The 23230-nt window shown below is 39.9% G+C and overlaps 1 protein-coding gene across 2 annotated transcripts in view; it reads right to left on the minus strand.

Moving 5' to 3' along the window:
* LOC117224235 (uncharacterized) overlaps positions 1-13342 on the minus strand; it is a 155804-nt gene extending 142462 nt beyond the window's left edge. For both annotated transcript variants that reach the window (XM_076526198.1, XM_076526197.1), the window contains exon 1: positions 11274-13342. In XM_076526198.1, coding sequence (XP_076382313.1) covers positions 11274-11319 — 46 coding nt within the window. In that variant the 5' untranslated portion in view covers positions 11320-13342. The remainder of the gene's footprint in view (positions 1-11273) is intronic.
* Positions 13343-23230: the final 9888 nt, after the last annotated feature.

The raw sequence follows: 23230 nt of genomic DNA on the forward strand, positions 1-23230 counted from the left end.
TTATATATTTATTAATCAAAGTATTACGATCATATTGAAAATTCTAAAGGAAACAAGACCAATATTCTTACAAGATATCGAGTTGCTTCAGAGAGTCCCGATCTCGCATTAAAAGTACTTTTAACTTCTTGCGATATTGTTCTCGGCCCCTGTGGCAGCCGTAATTCTAATCGAAGTAGAATTTCGATGCCGCAGAAAGTTCTTCTAAAATTGAACTTCTTCAAAGAAACGGCGTCTCGTGCGATTATTTCCTGTTCGAAAGAACTATCGTCTACCCAAAGTGAAAAATGATCGACCAGCACCTTCCAACTGGCTATCAAACTTTCCGGGATCCAGCAGTTAACGTCGAAACGTCCGAGGATGGGCGCGTTTGTTTGCACCAGGTACTGCCCTCGCGCGTGCCTTCTAAAGCTCGATTTTCTTTCGCAATTAACCCGGTAATGAGTTCAATAATGAGTTTGGAGATTTATTCGTCAACTGCACGGTCTGCCGACGCTCCGGCCAAGGTATTAAATTCTCCTCTATAAATTGATTCCGTTCGCTGATTCGAGTACACGTTCTTTCTCTCTCTCTCTCTCTCTCTCTCTCATTCGCTTTCTCTTCGCTCTCGACCGCCTCGCATCGCATTTCGCGAATTTTGTTTGCGCCCCTTTGTTCCTCAATGTTCTCTCGGACGTTGCGATTTTTCCGACGAGCCCGTTGTTCCCGAACGTTTGTCCGTTCACGATTTATCGAGGCCATGATTGCGGAAATAAAATGCATCGCAGTAACACCGCAGGCATCCGCAGGCTTTATGCAGCACGGGGTCCGACTCGAAAGCTCGGGTCTTAGATCCAGGGCGTGTCCGAGGCTAGGTTTCAATTAAGTCTGCCACGGTTAGAACCATCGCGTGTACTCGGAACACTTCGGCAACTTCTCGGTTAGGTCTAAAACAAGTCTAAGAGAAGTCTAACTTCGGTCTGACTTTGATCTACGCAATTTCCGGATCGGGACCGGGCTAGTTTCAAGCGACTGGGTCAGTCGAGTGTATCAAACGTCCTGGAAGTGTCTAAATTAGGTCTAAGGCTGATTTAGATCTAGCCTGTGCGTTTGCTTAACCTCTTGCGTTTAACGGAGATTTGGACAGACTTAGCACTTCGAGCACAACTGCCGGCAGCAGTTTATTTAACTCATGACGTTCGATCATTTAGCACTGTCTAAGCGCGATTAATGTATATTGTTTCGTGGCAATGACAAGATTATTGAAACTTCGTACGATTTCCATTGTAATGTAAGAATGGAAAAATATCTAGAAATTTCTCAATGAAATATTTGTTATGATATCAGGAATTTTAGGAGACAAAATCAGAAATTAGTTTACTTTTGAGTGGTTTAGTGTTGAAATAGGTAACTTAATTTTTTTCAATGTAAGTGAAGAATGATATATACAATAGATTTGTTGCAGGCAAATATTATCATCTGACGCGCATTAGTTTTCCACACAGTCGCGATCGATGTCGTGAAACGTATGTCTTGAAATTGAAATATCAGCTAACTTATTTACTTTTCGACATAAATGGGTTAATACATTTTTATGACTACCGTCGAGCTGCATCCATCGATGTAATACAAAATGCATCATTCTGTTTAAAGAAACAACGTTGACCTTTATATGACCTCCACGCCTTGACTCGCGACAAAATTAATAGCAACGGAATATGTCCGACTCGATATCATGCAAATCACCTATGAAATATTTTTCGCTACGAATAATAATAGTCGTGTAAATCGCAGTGGTGTATGCGGAGACCCAAGATGACACTAAAATCTCCTGTTAGAATAGCATTGAAGATTTCGAACATAACCTACTAAATAAGGATGTGGATCACTTGTGTTATTCACTTATGTTAATAATTCAAGTTAATCACGTATGTCACTCACTTATGTTATTCGCTTTTTTCTGTTATCAATATTACAGATTTCGAACATTACGTAATAAATATGAATATTATACACTGTTGCCGACAATTGAGATCTTGTACAATTAATGTTGACGTACAATAAATAACAACAAGAAGTGCTAATTGAGTCGCTCGTTTGCTAAAACGAGTAACTCTATAAAACAGAAAGTGGAGAAATGTGATGAAATAATGTACATTGTTTTTCAAAGTTTCTTTTAAAATACAGATAAATACAGACAATTCCGGGGAAAAAGGGTTAACAAAAAACTTGATACAATTATATTAAAGCTCTCCTTAATCCACATTGTTTCAGCTCAAAAAATTTCCAATCGAACCACTGTCAACAGTTGCGTAACCCACCCTGTATATACGTGTGCGTAAATGAAAGAATTTTACTTGAAATTAACCGATATAGTGAACAATACAAAAATTGGTCGCTTTCCAAAATGCATAAAAGCACAATTTTTTTCTGATTTTGGCCCCATTTTTGTATTGTACAGAAATGTATTATTAATTCGTTCAATTAATTTGTTCTTTGTGCTTCCTTTTATTGTTACTATTACTGGCTATAATTTTTGTAGCGCCGCTATTCCTCATTGCACGTTTAGCCTTTTAAGATGTTAACAATTTGTGCAGTTTATTCACAGTGCTCTTTATTTTTTTATACATGTCTTTTTAGCTCTTTCTGCTGCTTCATCTTCCATAATGTACTGTATGAAAACATTTCCAGAAAAAACGTGGACCATACAATGAACGTAATAAAACGTAATTACCTTCTCTTAAAATTACTAAAAGAAACTTTAAACAAATGAAGGATGCAAAGTTTTATACACACACAGTCAGTCTCATAAATATTCGTATCCACAATTCTTTACTGCAAATGCACAAGCGTATAAAGTTTATTTATTCCAAATTTAAACAAACTTGAGTAATAAATAATGACAATATTTCAATTTTAATTTTCGTGCTGCACAATATCGGTCGACGAAAAAATTCGCGTCGCAGTTGAACGCAGTCAGTTCTGTTTTGTCTCCATTGTCGTTTCACATTGAAAATGGATTCCATTATATTTTGTCAAAAAACCGCAAATTACTATAACTATATTACTTCATACAGTAATTTCTCTCTAATTCGCGCTCAGGTCGCGCAGAAAAATGGACAATTTGAGAAGAGAAGATACGATTATGCTCCAATCCTTGCGGCTCGTTTTTATCGTTGTTGACAATCGGAAACTATAAAAACGAGCCGTAACTATAAAAAAGCACGGCTCGTATAATCGTATCTCCTCTTCCCGAATTGTCCATTTTTCTGCGCGATCTGAGCGCGAATTAGGGAGAAATTACTGTACTATCTTTTTAGTATTTCGTCGAACCATCTCGATGCTTTATTACTTGGTTCAATCGATTCGATCAATAAAGACAAGATTGCCCACTTCGAATGCTGCCATGCAGCCCCAAACCATCATTGATCCTCCACCATGCTCTGCGGTGCTTTAAAGTTTCTTAATTCTAGTTCTTCGTTCGATTTTCCCCAAATTTTTGCGCAAAATCGATGTTTTTCCGATGAATCGAGGTTCGAGCTTCTTGGATGCGACGGAAAAGAGAACGTGTCCCAGTCTCCCTATGTTTCAAAAAATCATCAAAAAAACCGGCAACCACCGAAATTGTCGCTTGAAAATCCATTAAATAACAATGTTTAACAGTCGGGCGTGAATCGAGCTCGCGGCAAAGCGATCCGTTAACAAGAAAAATGGCCGCAGTGAACAACGGAGCATCTCCGTTAGGCGAGCGTGTTAACAGCGGCGCCGTGTTTCGAGTTTATAACAAGTCCGTTCATGAAGCAACGGCCGCCATAACTTGCAGTTTTTAAAATTAAACGTCAAACGGGCAGATATATCACCGAATCTATTTTTCCCCGTCGATGAGCCAGGCCCTGCCCGGACGGGAAAGTGATCGATTCGAGGCGTGAAAAGGACCTTTCATTACCGCGTGGTTTTATTTACCTCGGCGCCGAATCCTCCTCGTTCCTCGAACAATGGGACACACCGGGGTTAATCATTATTCCGCGATCAAAGAAGCCCGCGATAAAACACGCCGCTTCAAAAGGAATCCCTTCGTTCGGTCGCGCCTTCGCCCTCCTTTCAACGGCGCTCCCTCTCCGCACGGTTTCTGCAACTTCGTTTCCTCGCACCTTTGAGGGCCAACAATTCCGTACCAAGTACCTCTGTCCCGCGAGCGCATGTTTTTGCGGTCCGATAGAATAAACATTGTCCGGTTCGGAAGTTTAAATTGGTTTATTCGGCGCCGCGTTCTTGGACACTGTTCCGCAGCCGCCGCGTATAAATCAGCTCAGCTGCTCCCCACCCTCTCCCCTTCCCCTGGTCACCCTCGCCGCCCAGTCGCTGGTGAAATCGGGCAGAATTTTATTAAAAATTCTCCCTCGCTGAAATATTCATTACACGCGATTTCAATTATCCTCGCGAGAACAACGCGACTCGGTTGTACATTTGCATTCGTATTCGTCCCCGTGCCCGGATCGCTGTTGCACGTGCACCGGGCACGTACACACAAGCTCGCGCCGATGAAAATCACGAGCAGAGAGACCCGCGAGCCGCATCATTTGTCCGCTAAAATCCTCGATTACCCGACTCCGGAGCGTCATGGCGGACAGTGTTTCAAAATCGTGCGCGGCCGCGGCGGCTGCGTGGAACTCTGTTTCAATTTAGTGCAGCACGGGTCGCCGGAAATTGGTTCGGTCAGTGATAACTCCGATTTTTCAGATGCACATAATATGGATCACCTCGAAATCTTGATGCTTTGTACAATCACTCGTGCTCAAAATCGGTCGCACGATTATTTTCGATACATCGAAAAGCAATCACTTTGTTTCGGCTGTCTTTTATTATCGTATTTGAACAATAAGCATAACAAAATATTGCACGATTTAGATATATTATAGATATATTTTTAGATTTTTTATTTAATTTTTTAATTCATTTCCTATTCAATTATATTGTGTTATTATATTTGTAGTATGTTATTATATGTATATATATATATATATATATATATATATATATATATATATATATATTATTTTCATTAATAATCAATAATAATTATTTTCATTTTCCATTCAATTATATTGCTCTCTCTCTCTCTCTATATATATATATATATATCGCTGTTGTTGCGAAAGAAATTGCAGTGCAAGGGGATAAATTGTTTTAATTATTTTCATTTTCCATTCAATTATATTGCTATTATATATATACGAGCAATTATGTACATATATATACAGAGAGAGAGAGAGAGAGAAAGAGAGAGAGAGAGAGAGAGCAATATACTTGAATGGAAAATGAAAATTATTAAAAAAATTTAACCCCTTTCACTACAATTTCTTTCGCAACAACAGCGACTTTCACTTCAAATCGACCACTCGATTATCTAAACCATAAAATAAATTAATTTTCAATAGTTTCCAAAAACAATTACTTTGTCAGGGATGTCCCTTATTATACAGGGTGTTTCCTTAACTCTTGCACACATTTTTTAACACTTTTTACCGTCAATTTTTACCAAATTATTTTTATAATGTTTACAGGAGAAATTGAACGATCAATTATAATACACTTTATCAATACTATAAATAAGATAAATTCTGCTAACAATATAATCACGACACGTTCTCTACAAACAATATATTTCATTTATTTGTTTAATAAAGAAATCCACTGTGCCTTGTTCGATAAGTATAAAGTAAATTATGCCCGAAAACAAACCAATGGCAAAGCAATTGGTCACCCCACAGTAACCGGCTCCACTGGTCTAGCCCAGATGAACATAAAATGAATCGCGTGAAACTGGAATAATGGGCGTATTCCAGGGTAACGACGGACGACAGTCAAATATTTGTTGCTGCAAATTTCTGCAAACAAATAATTAAACGTATTTGCCGATAATTATACGTCCTTAATCGTCGGATTTCGCGGATGTAATAAATGTTTTTCATTGACAGCCGTTTTATCAAATTCGCTGGTAAATACGCGGCACGCGTTGTTTGCTCTGCAAAGTATAATGATCGCTGTTTAGGCGGACCTCTCCAGTTTTCGAGAGCGGTGATCGTTAAATATTGCGCCACTGTTCTCTTGGTCTCTAGCGAAATAAACGGTACAGGCTGTACCGTGATGATTCGGCGAGCCTAAATAATTAAGATAGACGCAACAATGTGTGTGTGTGTGTGCGGAACAAACGAACCGTGATATCGTTCGGGCATCCTAATAGAACAGTTAATTAAAATTTTCATTTACATATTTCAACGTCGAAATTTCGTTATTGCGTTACCAACGAATTACATGAATAACCCCGGAATGTATTACATCCGCTGTCTACATTAGTTATTGCGCGTCGAGTATCGATAATTAACAGTAATTTCCGGTTAATTGCGTTTATAGTAATGACCGTGCACCGATTGCCTATACAACCGGCGCCCAAGAACTTCATTTAGCAAGGCGATGTAATATCAAATTTGATCGATAGAATCGAGAGAATGACGGGCAACGGCGTCGCGACGCGACGTTCGAAAACGCGCGACCAGGGTCGCGCTCGCGTATCAAATGCTCGAAACGAAACGAAAAATTATGGCGGACGATTCAGACGTGAAATCTGCTCGTTTCGGTGCTTTCGAAGATCAGCGGAAAATTGTTTCCAACGATAATAGCAGAACGACATTGTTACGAGCGTAATCGGCGATCGACGTCATTCGATGTAATTTCGTGGGTTCACTGATTGACGTGGAAAAAGTCGCGATCATGCGCGGTCACATTCGGCCGGCGGCCGTTGTTCGATCTATAAACGCTACAAACTGAATTCTAGCAAAAACGATTAACTCGACGGTTAGATACGAGCGTATATAACATTTAATAACGGCGACCGGGGTTTAACTTCTTGTAAAAGTTCGAAGCGCGCACGTTTGTACGGAGCCGATGGCTCCCTTATTGCCGCATGTCAGCAAATAAACGTATTTATTTGATAACTCGTCGCGAAAGCTTTTATGATTCCGGGAATCACAGGATAAATGTTTCGAGCTGACCGGCTCGATTTTATCTGCAGATCAATGTTTATGTCCTGACGTTTTTAGCCCTCCACGACAATTTCGAGCGAAAAAGGCAGCATATTGGCAGCACGTTAAATAATCTAGGTACTTCTGTATAGTAGCCTTATCATTGAGAGACAATGTACGATCGTCTTCGAAACGAAAAATCTTCTGATAAGGAAAGTATTATGATACTGATGACTCTTTTATGTGTATCAATGTTTTATGTGCATTCTAAAGAGACAATATTAATTCGTTAATCGCGACTAGCAATTGAGACAGATTTAATCGTTAATTGCGATAAACTATTAACAGTGGTAATTCAATCGTTAGTTGTCGATTAATTTTTTTGGCTAACTCTAATTTTATGTTATCTGCAGATCAATGTTTATGTCCTGACGTTTTTAACCCTCCACGACAATTTCGAGCGAAAAAGGCAGCATATTGGCAGCATGTTAAATAATCTAGGTATTTCTGTACTTTGTTGTGTGAATTATAGTAAGCTTATCATTGAGAGACAATGTACGATCGTCTTCGAAACGAAAAATCTTCTGATAAGGAAAGTATCATGATACTGATGATTTTTATGTGTATCAATGTTTTATGTGCATTCTAAAGAGACAATATTAATTCGTTAATCTCGACTAGCAATTGAGACAGATTTAATCGTTAATTGCGATAAACTATTAACAGTGGTAATTCAATCGTTAGTTGTCGATTAATTTTGTTGGCCAACTTTAATTTTATGTTATTTATTTGTATTCATAGTTACGTTTAGCTGCATCATTTTGTAAGGAAAACAATGAAAAATCTGTTGGATCAGACTGAAAGTTTGTGCACTGATATTACAGTAAATGGCTCGTTTTTATAGTTACTGATTGTTAACAATTATAAAAAAGTGCCGTAAAACTCAAATAATCGTATCTCCTCTTCCTAAATTGCCCACTTTTGTGTACAATCTGAGCGTCAATTAAGGAGAACTGGAAGATTAAAGATTTATTTTTATTTATTATTATTTTTTTTATTTACTTTATTTATTTATTTATTTAATCTAGAAGATCAAAGATAAGCTACTAACAGTAAAACATGGAGAAACAATTACAAAATTAATGCACATTTTTAGAACATTATTGTATTTATAATCTAATTCGCAAACACATTTCTGGAGAGTAAACTTAGTATTTTCATTTACAATAAAGAACTGAAATGTTACGAAACTATATGAAATAAATTTCCCGTTGCTTTCTTTGCGATGTTACGTCGGATCAGCATTCTCGCGACATTATTTCGCTACGAGGTGCTCGCTTCTCTTACATAAATCAGTAATTCAGCAGCACTTGTAATAAAGAACGAAGAAAAGCTTCGTTGCGTCAACACGATATTCTCTCAAATGAAATTATCGGAAGATAGCGCAAATAGCTTTTTTGTCCCGCGCAACATTATGCGGCAAAATCGGCCGAACGACATGGGAAACTTGCGAACTGAAAGTTTCGATCAATCCGGTGAATCGAGTGTCAACTGGCGCGAACAATCGCGCAAAAAGTCGGCCCCGTGAAAAAGCGTCCGCTCTCGACAGATAAACTCCACTGACAACTTAACATCGATTATCCGACAGAGATCCACCGAAACGAGCACACACCTAATGACACACGGCCGGGCGTACCGAATTTGTAACCGATTCGCTTTAAAAAACAGAAAGAAAAACGGTAAATAAAAATGCACGCGGAAAAACAAAACGCTAAAATAAAAAAAAAAGCGTCCAGCATGACCAGCGCGAAAGCGTCGAATGGAAAAATCTGGTCCCAAGGGCGCTCCACTCCAATGAACTTCGCCTCTCGTGCCGATGACTTTTGCCAGTCGCGTGATTCTTCCGAAAATATCATAGGTTTGTCGACTAACTCCTGTCAGGATGACCGCCACTCTTTCCAATATTGCATGCTAATTGCACGAAACTGCATATTGAAATTATAAAAAACGATGTTGTAATGCTGGTTTCTCGATAGCAAACGGTGATAAATTATTTTCCGTATAATCAACATATGTTTAACTCTTTCACGGCTGTTGTCACGTACACGTGACAAATAATTTTAATTATAAAAATCGATTCTCGACAGTTTTCAGAGAACGTATCACAATTATATTGTTAACAGAATTTATCTTATTTATATTATTAATGAAGCGTATCATAATTGCATTATTCAAGAAGCATGTTATAATTACATTATTGACACTTTGACTGCCGCGTCACACGTGTATAGGCGATAGAATTGTTTAAAATTTAATTTTCATAAGAATTAATTTTCACGCAAATACATTATAATTTCTTAATTTTATTTGGATTCGCAAGGGACTCGAATGTTGAAAACGTAATTAATGCCATGTAACTCTGCTTTGCAATTTTAAAGAGAGTCTGATTGAATAAAATACTTTAATTCCATGAAATTTTAATAACAAGGTATGCGTGTGAGTGTCTCTAACTTTTGACTAGGTTTTGAAATTCATTTTTATCGTGATACTTTCGAAACAAATACATTTTACTAGGATTTTTAGAATGTTACAGCGTTGAAATTCTATTTATCTATGATAAATTTTAAGAAACTTTCTAATTTCGGTTTCATTAATTACTTCGCTTTGATTTTTTGGACATTTTTTGGGGGCACTTAATGTGTTCATTTTTCAGAACTCATGACTTCAACATACAATAATTAACAAAACTTCATTAATACCTTTTAAAACAGTGTGATTTCTTTTTAAAACTGGACTAAATGACTCGAATTTTTTGGAGGTGTTAGAGGGACTAGTTTATTGTACAATGACTAAAATAATTATGTTATTGCTTCGAATGCCAAAAAAAGCTAAATAACTCAATTAAGTTATATCAATTTTTTTGCCTAAGCCTACATGTACAGCGTTCCATAATCATTCCAAGTAATAACAAAATTAAAAGAAAATATTTCAGTTATTGTATAATAGGCTAGTCCTTCTGTCACCAAACAAAAATTCTAGTCATTTCGTCCACTTTTAAAAAAGTTATACAATTTTCCAAATATTCTTTGACATATGGCCGCCACTGTATGTAATTCAACAATGCTGCTACATTATTTTGCTGCAAGATATTCGTTTTTTTCGCATCACTCATTAACGTTATCAATAAATCAATAAATTCCCTCCACTTACAAGAAAGAACCAAAAAGCCTAAGCTCGTTAACATCCGATTTCCAATAGTTTGCGGACCTTTAACCGCAGAGCGGAATAAAAACTGACTGCATTAATTCCAAGAAGCGGATATGGCACACTGTAGATTCATTTCTTCTTTCATCAACTTTGACGAGTCGCAAAGAACGTAACAATTTCTCCAAATTCTTCTATAGTCCTTATATCACTATTTTTGACATACCCATCTTCGCAACGAACGCATAAAGATCCTAAGCAAAAAAACCGCCGGTGCCACTTCACCCAGCGTCGCAGAATCGCCGTAACAACCTGACAGATTACAAACTGCATAGAAAGTACGAAAAATAGTTCGGCGAACCGCGGCCGCCTTTCCGAAGCGTATTGCCGCGTGCGAATAATTTCGCGAGCCACTCCAGCCGAAACTCGAAAGCCGAAATAAACTTGCAAAATGTTGCAAAACACGAAACCGCAGGTTTCGTCCATGCAACCCCCGTAGACACACTTGCCATCAGCGATCGGTCGTCTCCCGGAGAGGCTCTCGAAGCGGCGCACAGGGGCGCCTATCACGCCAATTAAGCATTCGCCGGGCGAAAATCGACGAGAACATCGGGTGACGCCTGGAGCACGACGACGGTAAGGGTGGGACGACAAAATCCGCCGTTCGGCCAGGTAAACAGGCGGAACGTCGCGCAAAAAAATTCCAATTATCCCGGTCGTTCGGCGGGAGCGGCGCGGAAAGAGAGGGACAAAGATTAAATTCCCGGGGCGAAATTAGAGATTAAAACGTTAACGAGCCCCGGCGTGGCAACGGGACGCGATAAGTTACGCGCCGCCGTGCCGAAGCGGAGCAAAGCGGACCGAAGCGGACACGCGCCACCTTGGCGACGACGACGACGACGGCGACGACGACGAGCAGCAAAGAAGAGAAACAGAGACAGAGCGACAGAGAGACAGCGAGAGAGAGAGAGAGAGAGAGAAAGATCTCCGCCCCTTTGAATTTTTCACCAGCCTGCCACGGCTCGGCGACACGATCGAAGACCATGGTAACGAAACCAGGTAACTCACCTGTCCTCAGCAGGGAGCAGAGCAGCAGAACTGGCAGCAGCCACATTTTCCTCGGACACTTGCTGCACCTGGAGTACGATCCACCGATTGAAGAGCCACTCCGCCCCGCTTACGACCTCGAGTGTCTCATCGTTCGCTCAACATTTGACGACTTCACCCTTGTCCACCCCCGCGACTTTATCGTCACCAGGCACCTACGGGACCGCTAACGAAATCCACTGGTTGCTCTTGATCGCCCAGGTATTAGAATATCCGTGATTCCCCTTTGACCCCGTAGGGCGGGGTTCTAGAGCGGCCGGAGGATCGCTCTGATTTTTCCAGCTCGGGATTCAACGACGAAGTTTCCACACGACCCTTCCCCGGAGATCCTCTATCGGATACGATCCTCCTACGGATATATCGCCGGGATCATCCCGGTCAGTTTCGACGGTGTTCCGCTAAGTTCATCGAAGCTTTTTAGCCGGACCGCGGTCGTTATCGTCGCGCCCCTCGCCGGAACCGTCGCTGTAGGATAGTTAATAACAACCCTCGAATGCTTTCAGACACTCTGCCCCCCGGCTTTAATGGGCCCGGGCTTTTCTTTCGCCGCGATTTACCTGTCTCCCTTTCCCGCGTTCCCGTCGTAATTGCCAGCGCGATTTACAGCGCGCCGGTGCACGATGCAGACACTATGCCGAACGTCGCACTCGCGGTTACGCGATCTTCGAACAACGAAATCCACGGTTCACCGGATCGAATGGATCCTGGCCACTGCACGCTTCAAGGAGGAGGATCGATCCGTATCGATCTATGTTGTAGTTGGTCCACGAAGGTGTCCGTCCGCTGGGAGTGCCGCGCGACAGACTGGCGTTGATCTTCGCGCAGAAAAATTACGCGAACTTTATGTTTGTCTCCGAGTAATCCCCACTTCTGTGCCGCTTCTGTGCCACGTCTGCTCCACTTCTGTTCCACCCCTGGTGCCACTTCTGTGCCGATTACAACAACGGTGCCGGTGGAGGACCGTCGATTGGCCCCTCTTCTTCCTAAATTCGATCACGCGAAAGTCTCTGATCCGAGCGGCCCGTAGCCCCGTTTGTCGCCCGTAATTTTCTCCGGCGGTGTCGTGTTCTCGCGAGGAATTTTCCGAGGTCTGGCTCTCATTAGCCCGCTCTTTCAACCGGATCCTTCCGGGTCATCCGGCGACGAGTTTAATCAGCAAATCCGCCGATCAAACCGCCGAGCGTTCGCGCGCATTTGTCCTGCCCTCCGCGCTTCGCCTCGCCTCGCCACGCCACGCCACAGCTCGTCTCGCGCGCTCGCAGCTCGGTACTAATTAGTACCCGAATTAATTATCTCCGCGAGTGCCTCCGTCCCGTTGCCACCCGAAGACGCTCGTCGCCCGTCAAATAAGTCCGCCGATTTGCCGCATCTCCGCTTCTTTCGCGCGCCACCCCTTAATTATCCGATCTCTCCGGCTCCTGCTCCGGCCTTAATTATAAAATAGATTATTTTTTCGGGGGGAGAGGGTGGCCAGGAGAGAGAAAGAGAGAAAGAGCGAGAGAGAAAGTGGACTCGAGACGAGGATCCACTGGAAACCACGTGCCGCACTTTCACCACCACGTGACACCGCGATTCTTAGCTGTCATCCGCGATCGAGAGCCGCACGCTCCACTACACCGCGATCGTAGCGCGGTCCATCGATCCGATCCAGGAGATCGCACTTCGAACGTCACCTTTCCAACGCACCGTATCCTACGTTTGCATCCTGCGTTGCTCGCAGAAGATCGTTCCGAGGGGGGTTGCGACACACTGTCACTCTGGAGTCGGTCTTCTCTCAGGGTAATTCGACACGCACGCACACACACATATGTATATACACACGCGCGTGTAAATTCGATTAGGGCAGGGATGCGGTTTTTTCGGTTTCTCAGATCACGTGCGAGTCGCGGTCGATGCCCGGAGCGCGGCGACGCGTCACCGAGCGAAAATTCTGTTTCCGATCCGCGACGATTTTCGGCGACAGTGTCGTTGACAGGCGCCACCGGGAACCTTTTCCATCGAGAGTTCGTAGTTGACAGAAAGCCTTGGCGGGAGCTGCACGACGAATAAGGTGCCACTCCCACCCGCGCATGCTCCTCCACTCTGGATCGTCGTGCCCTCTCCGTCCTGCGCGCCCTTTCTCTCTGTCCCCCTCTCCGTTGGGGCACACGATCCTCGCCCGACGACGTTACTCTCTCGCGTTATTCGCTTCTTACCTCGCCCTTCGGGCCGCGCCAACCCCCTAGGAGCTTGCTCGGCCCGCGTGTTTCTCGTTTCGCCCGAACAACGAGCGACCGAACCCCGGCGAGTTCTTCTCTTTCGTTTCGTTTGGTTTCGTTTCGTTTCGTTTCGCTTGATTTTCGTTCTTTTCGTTTCTTCGCTGCGCTGCGCTGCGTTCGTGGGGGCACGTGCTCCGACGGCCGGCCCGGCTGATCCATAAACCAATTAACGGGGATAGAAATCGCTATGGATCCACCGTTGGAACTATACTTCGGAAGTTTTCTGCCGGCGTACACGGCGTGGCCGATGAGCTGGCTTCGTGGAGAAAGGTGCTACTGGGTTCGAGGATATGAGGTGGTTTAGGGGATGATGGGGGTCGGGTTCGTTTTTGATTGATTTTCAGGGATTCGAGGAGATTGTGGAGTTTTTCGAACGATGGGGGAGTTTTCTGCTGTTTCCGGAGGGGACGCTGCATTAGCCGAGAATTTCAATTGTTTCGATGGTGAAATGAGACTAGTCTGCTGATCGCGGTGTTTTGGAGTTCGTTGATTAGAATCTATAGTTTAACGATGGATCGTTGGAACGGTGAATATGTCGCTGCTTGGCTGCGGATTTTATGCATTAGTGGCGAAAATGGATCGGTGGGACCGGAAGCAGTGAAAAGGTCTTTATTTTAACATACTGAAACGTTTTCGTTTTGAACAAATATCCGCAGTCTAGTTGTTACACTTTATTTATTATTATTATTATATTTTATATATTATATTATATTTATTATTATTAATTAATTGTGACTCAACGTAACAGTACTCGAATTTGCAATGACTTCTTAATAGATTTTTTTGTGAAATAAAGATTGTCTGAAATCCATAGATATTTATTTCATTTCGTTCAACTTAGTCCAACAGCATTTTTAAATTAATCAAACATTTGTATTCTTCTGCATTTGATCTATTCATGATTGTTATAAATGCATAAATTTTAGTTTATTAGAAATAATAACAGCAGTTAAAAATTTGGACATTGATTATACATAATAATAGAATATAAGAATATAAGTGCTGATTAATACAAAATGTTAGTCCTTAAACATGTGATTACTGATTATAAGTTGCGTGCATGAAAAGTGCTGGTTAAGACCAATGTTAGTCGTTAGAAATGCGAACACTGATTATAATATGCGTCTACTGATTAAGTGCTGATTTAAAGTAACAATAATGATTCATATAAATATGAGGGCTACGTAAAATCGATAATAATTAATGAGTGCTGATTAATAGTGAATGAATGCCGAAAGATTCGAGTGCTGATAAAAAAGTAATGTTACATGAGAAAAGATGGAACGACGCGGAGTATGAAAAGAATTGACTAGAAGAAGATAATAATGGCGTTTAGATTGAATGAAGATTTCGCAGCTTTCATAGACGTTAACGAACTTACTAGTTAGCACCGCAATTATCGTGCCCTCCAATTTGACGGATTTCAGATTGCATGCTTATACATCGCGAAGCAAAAGTTTCGAACCACTTATCAATTTTCACTAACGTTCTATCGCGTGACAAATTCTCTCCAGACTTCAAATTAATGGTTCCAAACTTTCGATTGATATACATTGCTCTCTTATTTTCGATAAAGTGTTACTGGAACAATATCGACATCGATCATGCGTTGTTCATTCCGCTATGAATGCTGTGCTAATTCTCTCTCGTCTTCTAAACACAAGTATTTATTTACAATAACTTATTTATTAATGACGACACTCTGTGTCGTTGCAATACTGTTCTCGTACATTGATAATGGACAGCAACATATCTACACACACATATACCAAATTTGTGACTCTTTTATGCAACCCTTTAATGTAACTTTCTGTAAAGTGTCTAGGATTATAACAAGTGGAATTTTAATAGAAACTTAATTACAGTAAATTTTGGACGGAAATTCAAATTATAGTAATTATAAATATAATTTTTATATCTCAAGAAAGTTATTGTGAATTATTTTATTTACGTTTTTGATCTTATCACAATTTAATTTATTTGCATTCGTTAGCGTACAAATTAATTTGTTACCTTATCAAGAAATAATTTAGTTAAAGGATATAAAAATAAATTCTTTAAATAATAAAAGATTGTATTTCCTTCTATCGAAATGAAAACGTATTCGTTTTGTAAAAATAATTCACGGTCCGTTGACCCGTTAAATCCCAGTTGAGCAATCAAATAAAACGATATTTCTGTGATTAATTTTGTATTACTCACTAGTCGTAGAATGTAAATAAAAAATTTGAATTGCAACATATTCTTAATAGAGCTCAAATAGAAATTGTAATTATAATATGATTTAATAGAACTTCAAATTATAATAGATCTTTGGTGGAAACTTAAATTGCGATGCAAAATTATTTAACTTTTAATATATAACAAATTATAGGAATCGTTTCATTTGATCGATCAAGTGGGATTTAACGGGTGAACTATTTGACTGTGAACTGTGAATTATTTTTTCAAAATGGATACGTTTTCTTCTCGTTGTTGCTAGTAACGCAGCTCGGTGACCCAAGTGATTGCATCTTTTCCATCCATCGTTATATAAATAGACCGGGGTCCATAAGAACAGCAACTCCATTGAAATCAATCGCCGCTTTAAGATTCTCGCCGCGCGCGTCCTACCATTATTCCATAGATAATCGGCCCGCCCCCGCAGATACAAATTACAATCGATTGCGTGGACGAATTAAATATACAGCCCTCGCGATTAATCAAGTCACGTACCAGCACGAAGTCGATAATCTGTAATGGAACGTGTAACAGATACCGCACCATAGACTAACCAAACCCGCGCGGACTCGATTATTCATAGGACTCGGAAAACTATCGATGCACCGATTGAATTTTTAATCGTCACTCGTTATTTGTTCGCGAAAGTATACAGCGGTGTTTTATCAACAACTTCGTATACGCTCCCTCGCTAACGATGATTAATTAATTCATCCCTCCGGCTGTCTCGGCGAAACTATCTTGATGGCGTCTTCATCGCGTTCTTGTTGTCCACGGGATGCTTAGCGTGATCTAATTGCCAAGAAAAATTACTGATCGCGATAAATGAATATTTTCCGAAATGTTGAGGATGATAAATCTTCGAGGGCTCTTGCTTTCGATTAATTTCGTTCTCGTACGATCATTAATTAAGTAGATCGCGACGGAGATCCTGATCTGTATGTAGAAACTGTGACCGCCGGCCGTCTAACGCGGCGGCAGTGGTCACGAGGGCGGGGCGTCGGATGTATGCGATCGCTCATTGGTCAGTGTTTTTCGTTAATAACTCGTAAACAAAGCAGCAGATCGCATTTTCGCTAAGGAAAAAGTTGCTTCGAATGACCTCGGGAAGTTGGTCGGAAAGTTAGACGCCACATTTCGATCAAACAAATTGAAATTATCTGTTTCTATTTTATTTACAGGGATTTCAACCGCGTGATTTTAAATTGCAGTCGGTATTTTTTAGCACAGTGAATAAGAAAATATTTTATTTGTCCGTATGAATGTCAGCGAGAGATGTGAGATGCGAGAGCGTGGAGCTCGCGACGCTGTCGTCACAGTTCAGAGTGGCTCGCAAGCTATAAAAATAAACACGTGTTTCTCAAATGGTCTCGAAAATCATTGTCGATCCTACGCATCGTAAATATAGTAAAATAAATAATCCACGATTACCGCAATATTAACATATAAGAAACGAAAATGACATTTGGAAATTTTATAAAATAGTTTGTGGAATTTTAACGAGGCTACGCTGTCTACGAGTTGCTATAGCGATCTCTCAAAAATTTAAGCCTATATAGCACATACAAGAATCCAGAAATTATTCAAATTTTACATTTCCACGTAACAAAGATGTTTGGTAATCATCGGATCCACGGCGAAACAGAGAAAGTTACATCGAAACGAAACAGTATGTAATTTCCACTAAACTCGAACAATTCTGTTCCAACAGTTGCAAACATTATTATTACGTATACAAAATCGTAAACTTCCTCGCAGGGGTGATTAAATTTTCGACATTTCACAATATGTTGATTAAACGTTACAGATTATACCACGAAATAACCGCAACGTTCGGCCATTAACATAAACCTAAGCAAGCTTTCGTAATGCCAGGATAAGCAATAATATCGAATCGTTTTTAGAACACTAAATAAAAAAGAATTCTTCCATTATTTCTTGCATCAGCCGACTATGATTCCGCGATTTAAAGAAATACATTCTGCAACGGGAACGCGAAGTAACTTAATATTTTACGCTACCTACTAGTTCTAACGAAATCCATTTCAATTTTAATATTCAGGTCTGCAATTTTTTCATTTACAATTCAAGAATGTTACTTATTAATAGCGTGTAAAATTTTTGCATTTCTGATGAAAACGAATAGCCGAAGCACAAAATATCCGATCAGCATTCATCTGAATTCTTTATTTTTCTAGCACGACTTAAAACGAATGTATTGATGTGAATAAATCAATCTAAAGCCATCGACATACGACATTGTTTATTATGACAAACCAGTAAATACTTAATTTAGTTCTATTATCCGAGCGCTTGTGTTCTTTCGACTAGTTCGGATAACCGAGGTTATATTGCAGTAAAAGATTAGGATTCGTTATGAGATCACTATCGAATACTTTTCCTACAAATTGCGCAGACAATTTTCTATAAAAACCTACGATTTATTTATTATATTTCAAGCACTCGCGATCGATCACCGTCCGACAATGACAGCCATAACGCTTAACGTACCAACTCTCTTGCTTCAGCTTTTCTAACACTGAATACAGAAATGTCTCCCAAATTGACGCTCAGATTGTGCACGAAAATGGACAATTTGGGAAGAGGAGATACGATTATTCGAGCCTCGCAGCTCGTTTTTATAGCTGTTGATAATTCGTAACTACAAAAATGAACCGCAAGGAATAATCGAATAATCGTATCTTCTCTTCCTAAATTGTCCATTTTAATGGACAATCCGAGCGTCAATTAGAGAGACATTACTGTACATCACTTTCACCAGCAGTGAATTTTTGGCAATATTATCGAACAACCAAGAACATCAAAGAAACGTCTTATATAAAATTAAAAAATGAAATCTCGCCCAAACAATGTAAACCAAAAATACAGAATGAACAGAGAGAAGCCCGCCTGGCAGCCGAGGTAGTTATACATACTTTCCCATTCGATATAAATTCCGCTATTTGCATGTCGCCGATACAACAGCCGCAAAACAAGGAAGTTACGTAAACAAGAATGGAAGGAGAGCGTGAAACCCTTGTTTTCCTGGCTCGCGCGTAAAATACCGATTCAATCGATGCCTCTCTTTCTCTCTCCCCCATCTCTCTCTCTCTCTCTCTCTCTCTCTCTCTCTATCTATCTTTCGCTCTATCTCTCCCTCTCCTTCGCTCTCGCAGCCCCGTTCTTTCTCTTCCCATTGCACCGTAAGCGACTTAATTTATAATCGGCGCTTTTAAATTCAACGCGGATTGTACGCAACGCGCGAACCATTCCGTCGATGAATATTAATCGCCGTTTAATCGATATTCTGGCGCACGTATCCTGAGAATCGGCTCATTTCGCGCGCCTTCGCGGTGTTGATCGCTCGGATCGGCTCCTGACACCGTCGATGGTCCTCGATTTTTCAGGTGACGGGACACACCGTCGGCCCGGTTTTTGTTTTGCTCTCTGTTCTTTATTATTTCAACTCGATCCCAACCCCTCACCCCTCACTCACTCGCGATTCTCTTTATGCATTCTCGCGAAAACAGAATGAACGTTGACGCGCGCGTCGCGTCGTCGCGCTAACAGAGGTCCGGTATAAAAATAGGGAGCACCGCGGGGAGGGTGCGGAGGATATCGTCGTTCGGTATAATCCGCTTTCTGGATAATCGGTAATAGCTGCTGTCCTGTCGTAAAAATGTCCGACGGCCGCGCGCCGATCGACAGCCGGCCCGGCACGATGAACATTATTCATCGCGCCGTTAATCGTCACGCTTTCGCCGATTAATAATTGCGAGTCCGGGGATGACGGTGATGTTAAGTGGAACTCGATTTCTGGTTAGCCGACGAGTGGCCGGTTTGTAATGCTTGTATTTAGGAATAATTGTTTGATATCGACCGTCGCTGAATTTAAATGTTCCACGCGTCGGGGCTCGGAATTGCCGATCGCGCACACGCACACTGGTGGCAAGCGACACCGTGTAACGTAGAAAAAAAAGTTATTGTTAAATATTATTTTATACGCGAAGGATTAACCAGTTAGCTGTTTGCGAGCTTCTCGAAAAGTCTGTAATTATATTGTGTAGGAAAAAGTGACGACGAAGCATGGTACGTACTTTGTTCATGATATAATATTATACAGTTTTAAATATAAATAAATAAATATTTGTGTTTTTTTTATTTGTTGGTTTGATTTCGTCTTGGCCTCCAATTATTCGACGCATCATAAAATTACGAATATATTTTAGTTTTCATTTTAAACAGCAATCTCTTTTTTTCCTTTTTTTCACATGAATACTCGTCGTAAAACAAAATAATGCCATTTCTTCGTGACGAAATGGCTATACTCGTTAAAGATAGCTAACTGGTTAATAAATTGTACGCACTTCACGTTTTTGTTTATTACTTTAAGCACAGCACTAAAAGATTCACACAACTCATCATGTACTCCAGGATCTCCGCATGATTCGTTTTTGGAAGTTCTGAAAGTTGATATTTAAACTTAAATTGCGACCGAGAGCGGCAGATGGAAGCGGAGATTTTTTAAACATAATTAATTCAACGACGCAGCTTGCCAAAAAAATCAGTCAGTATAGGGATGTAGTGAAGTAGTAAGGCAGGGAAGTAATGGAGTAATGGAGTAATAATACTGGTGTAATAATATTAATAATATATATTATTATTAATATAATATATACTTCATTACTAATATATAATATATATTATAATGTATTATAATATATTACTTAATATAATAAGTAAGTTGTAATGAAGTAAGTAATGAAGTAGTACAATAGTGAAATAGTGAAATAGTGAAATAGTGAAATAGTGAAATAGTGAAATAGTGAAATAGTGAAATAGTGAAATAGCGAAATAGCGAAATAGCGAAATAGCGAAATAGTGAAATAGTGAAATAATGAAATAGTGGAATAGTAAAATAGTGAAATAATGAAATAATGAAATAATGAAATAATGAAATATTGAAATAGCGAAATAGTGAAATAGTGGAATAATAACAATTACAACAACATGAACCAGTCATCACAAGTGTAACAACAACTTTTGCTAAGAATTCGTGTGGACCAATCTTCTTCTTGTTACATTATAGTGCAGCCTGTTTGATGATGAACAACAGATTTCGTTACAACGGTGATCCGATAAAATAAACAATGTTCTTTACAGATAGCCAGTCTGTCAATACGGTTTTAATCAAGTAGTGCGTGGACACCACAATTCCCTGGCATACAATATATACAGACGTATAGAAAAAAAAGGAACTACCTCCATAAAAAATATTTTCACATTTTTTTGCCGTCGTTCTAGAGACACGAGGCGCGGATAAAAAAAATGTTTGACATAGTTCAAATTTATTGGCCCTCGGAAAGAAAAATGAATTCGATGCATCTTTTGTGTCCACCTAATTTGAAATATTGGTTCTTCCAAGCTAGCGTTTTCGATTTTTATTCTATTTCCATGCTTTTACGCTTGATTGACAATTGCGAGTGTATTACTTCAGATTACTGTGCAGCTTGCGCCGATATATTTCCGTGAATAAATTCTATTTAATAAATTGCGAAAAATTTAGGTCGATTGTACGAGCACGTGTGCACGGCACGATCGATTTCAATCATTCTAATTTCTATAAAATCACGCAGACGGCCATTTTAACAGTAACGTATGAAGCTGCAACGGGACCGTTAACATTGACGTTTGAATCGATTTCAAGCGACGTGTAATACAAATTCTTCGATGCAACAAGAACATAACTCTTCGGAGGGTTTACAGAAAATGATAGTCGATACACCGGTCATTAAAAACAATCGTTACTGCATTCAATTTATCAACGAAAATTAATCCACTGGAAATGAATGCTTCTTCGCTATGTTTACCGTTTCTTTGTAACTTTTAATGCATTCTCACGAAAAACGTCAAAAATTACCTTTCAAAATTTGAATAAAACACTATTTTCACGAAGGGGGCAAAGAACAGTGTTTAAAATTTTAATAGAACGCTATTTTCCCGAAAGAGTAAAAAATTTTCAAATATTCAATCGAATTTTAATACAACGCTATTTTGACGAAACTCGTCAAAAAACACCTCTTCATGTTTTAAAGTAACACTATTTTGACCAAAGAAGTCGAAAGAGATCTTTTATGATTTTTTGATGATTTTTTAATGATTTTTCCCTCACTGTACATGACTCCGAGTTACCAGCCATCATTTGGACTTTGTTCATTGGAAAAACATCTTCAGAAGTTTCACTCGACAGCTCTCCCTTTCCCGAAAATTCGATGACAGTCCTCGATGACGCGAACGCGAGTGACAGACGTTCGATCCGCGAATGCCGATGCATCCCTCGACTTAACCCCGTTGCAGTGTCTCCGAAAACTCCTTCGGCAGCTTGAACGTTCCTCGCTCTTCCCAGAATTCTCTAGCCGAGCCAGCCGGCTAGTGCCGTTTCCACCGAAAGACTACAAACGTGAGAGAATTTTTCAATTAGCCAGCGAGCACGGCCGCGAACAACGGATGGCATAGTGGCGCGCGGGAACGTCACCTTGCACACAATATCATGTGCAAAGATCACCAGCTGTTCTTTTTCGCCTAAGGTTAATATCTCAAGCTTGACGTATTGAAGAATTTGAAAACGTCGAGATCTGTATTTACCGTTCACTTTATTTTATTCGAACGCCGTTTATATGAATTTATATGAACTAAATTTAAATTTTATATTATTTTAAATGTTTAAATTGCTATCAAATGAAAGATAAATCATAGTTAGTTGTAAGATATAGATAGATTTCTATTATTTGAATTATCTGATCATGTGAATCAAATTGTTTTCCAATAGGTTCATATAAATGCAGCTCTACTCTAGTTGCACACAAATTTTCTCGATCTTTCTCTGCAGCATTGTTGCCATTTTTTAGTAAACGAGTTTGCGTTAACAGTAGATGAGTTTATGAATATCGATACATTAATTTCAATATTTAAAAATCGTGAAATCGAGGAACGTTCGATTCGACTCTCGATGCGTGCAAACGATGCTGACAAACTTCATTTTGCGTTACTTTGCAATTATTTAATATTTATTTTCTGATTAACGTGTACTGTGAATTTTACGTTATTCGTACACGAGTGAAGAAAGTTGACTTTAACCCTAGAAAGATAACCATATGACAACGTACGTAAAAGATAACCATACGCTTCAGAGGCGCATGCTTTTCTAAGACGTCAATTTTCTACTAACAATGGATATTTATTTAAGTTAATCTAGTCATTTTAAAGGTTTGGCATTATTGTCAAAATAAAATGCATTTATATTATATTTTTTTATATTTTAAGTAATTTTAAACTTAAATCACTAGACCTCTATGAAAAATTAACAAAAATCAACAGTCTTCGCAGGCGCCTCTGCGACGTAGGTTATCTTTCTCGGGTTAAGCCAGAAAAGGCAGCTAC

The sequence above is a fragment of the Megalopta genalis genome, chromosome 13 (genome assembly GCF_051020955.1).
Source record: "Megalopta genalis isolate 19385.01 chromosome 13, iyMegGena1_principal, whole genome shotgun sequence".
Lineage (NCBI taxonomy): Eukaryota > Metazoa > Arthropoda > Insecta > Hymenoptera > Halictidae > Megalopta > Megalopta genalis.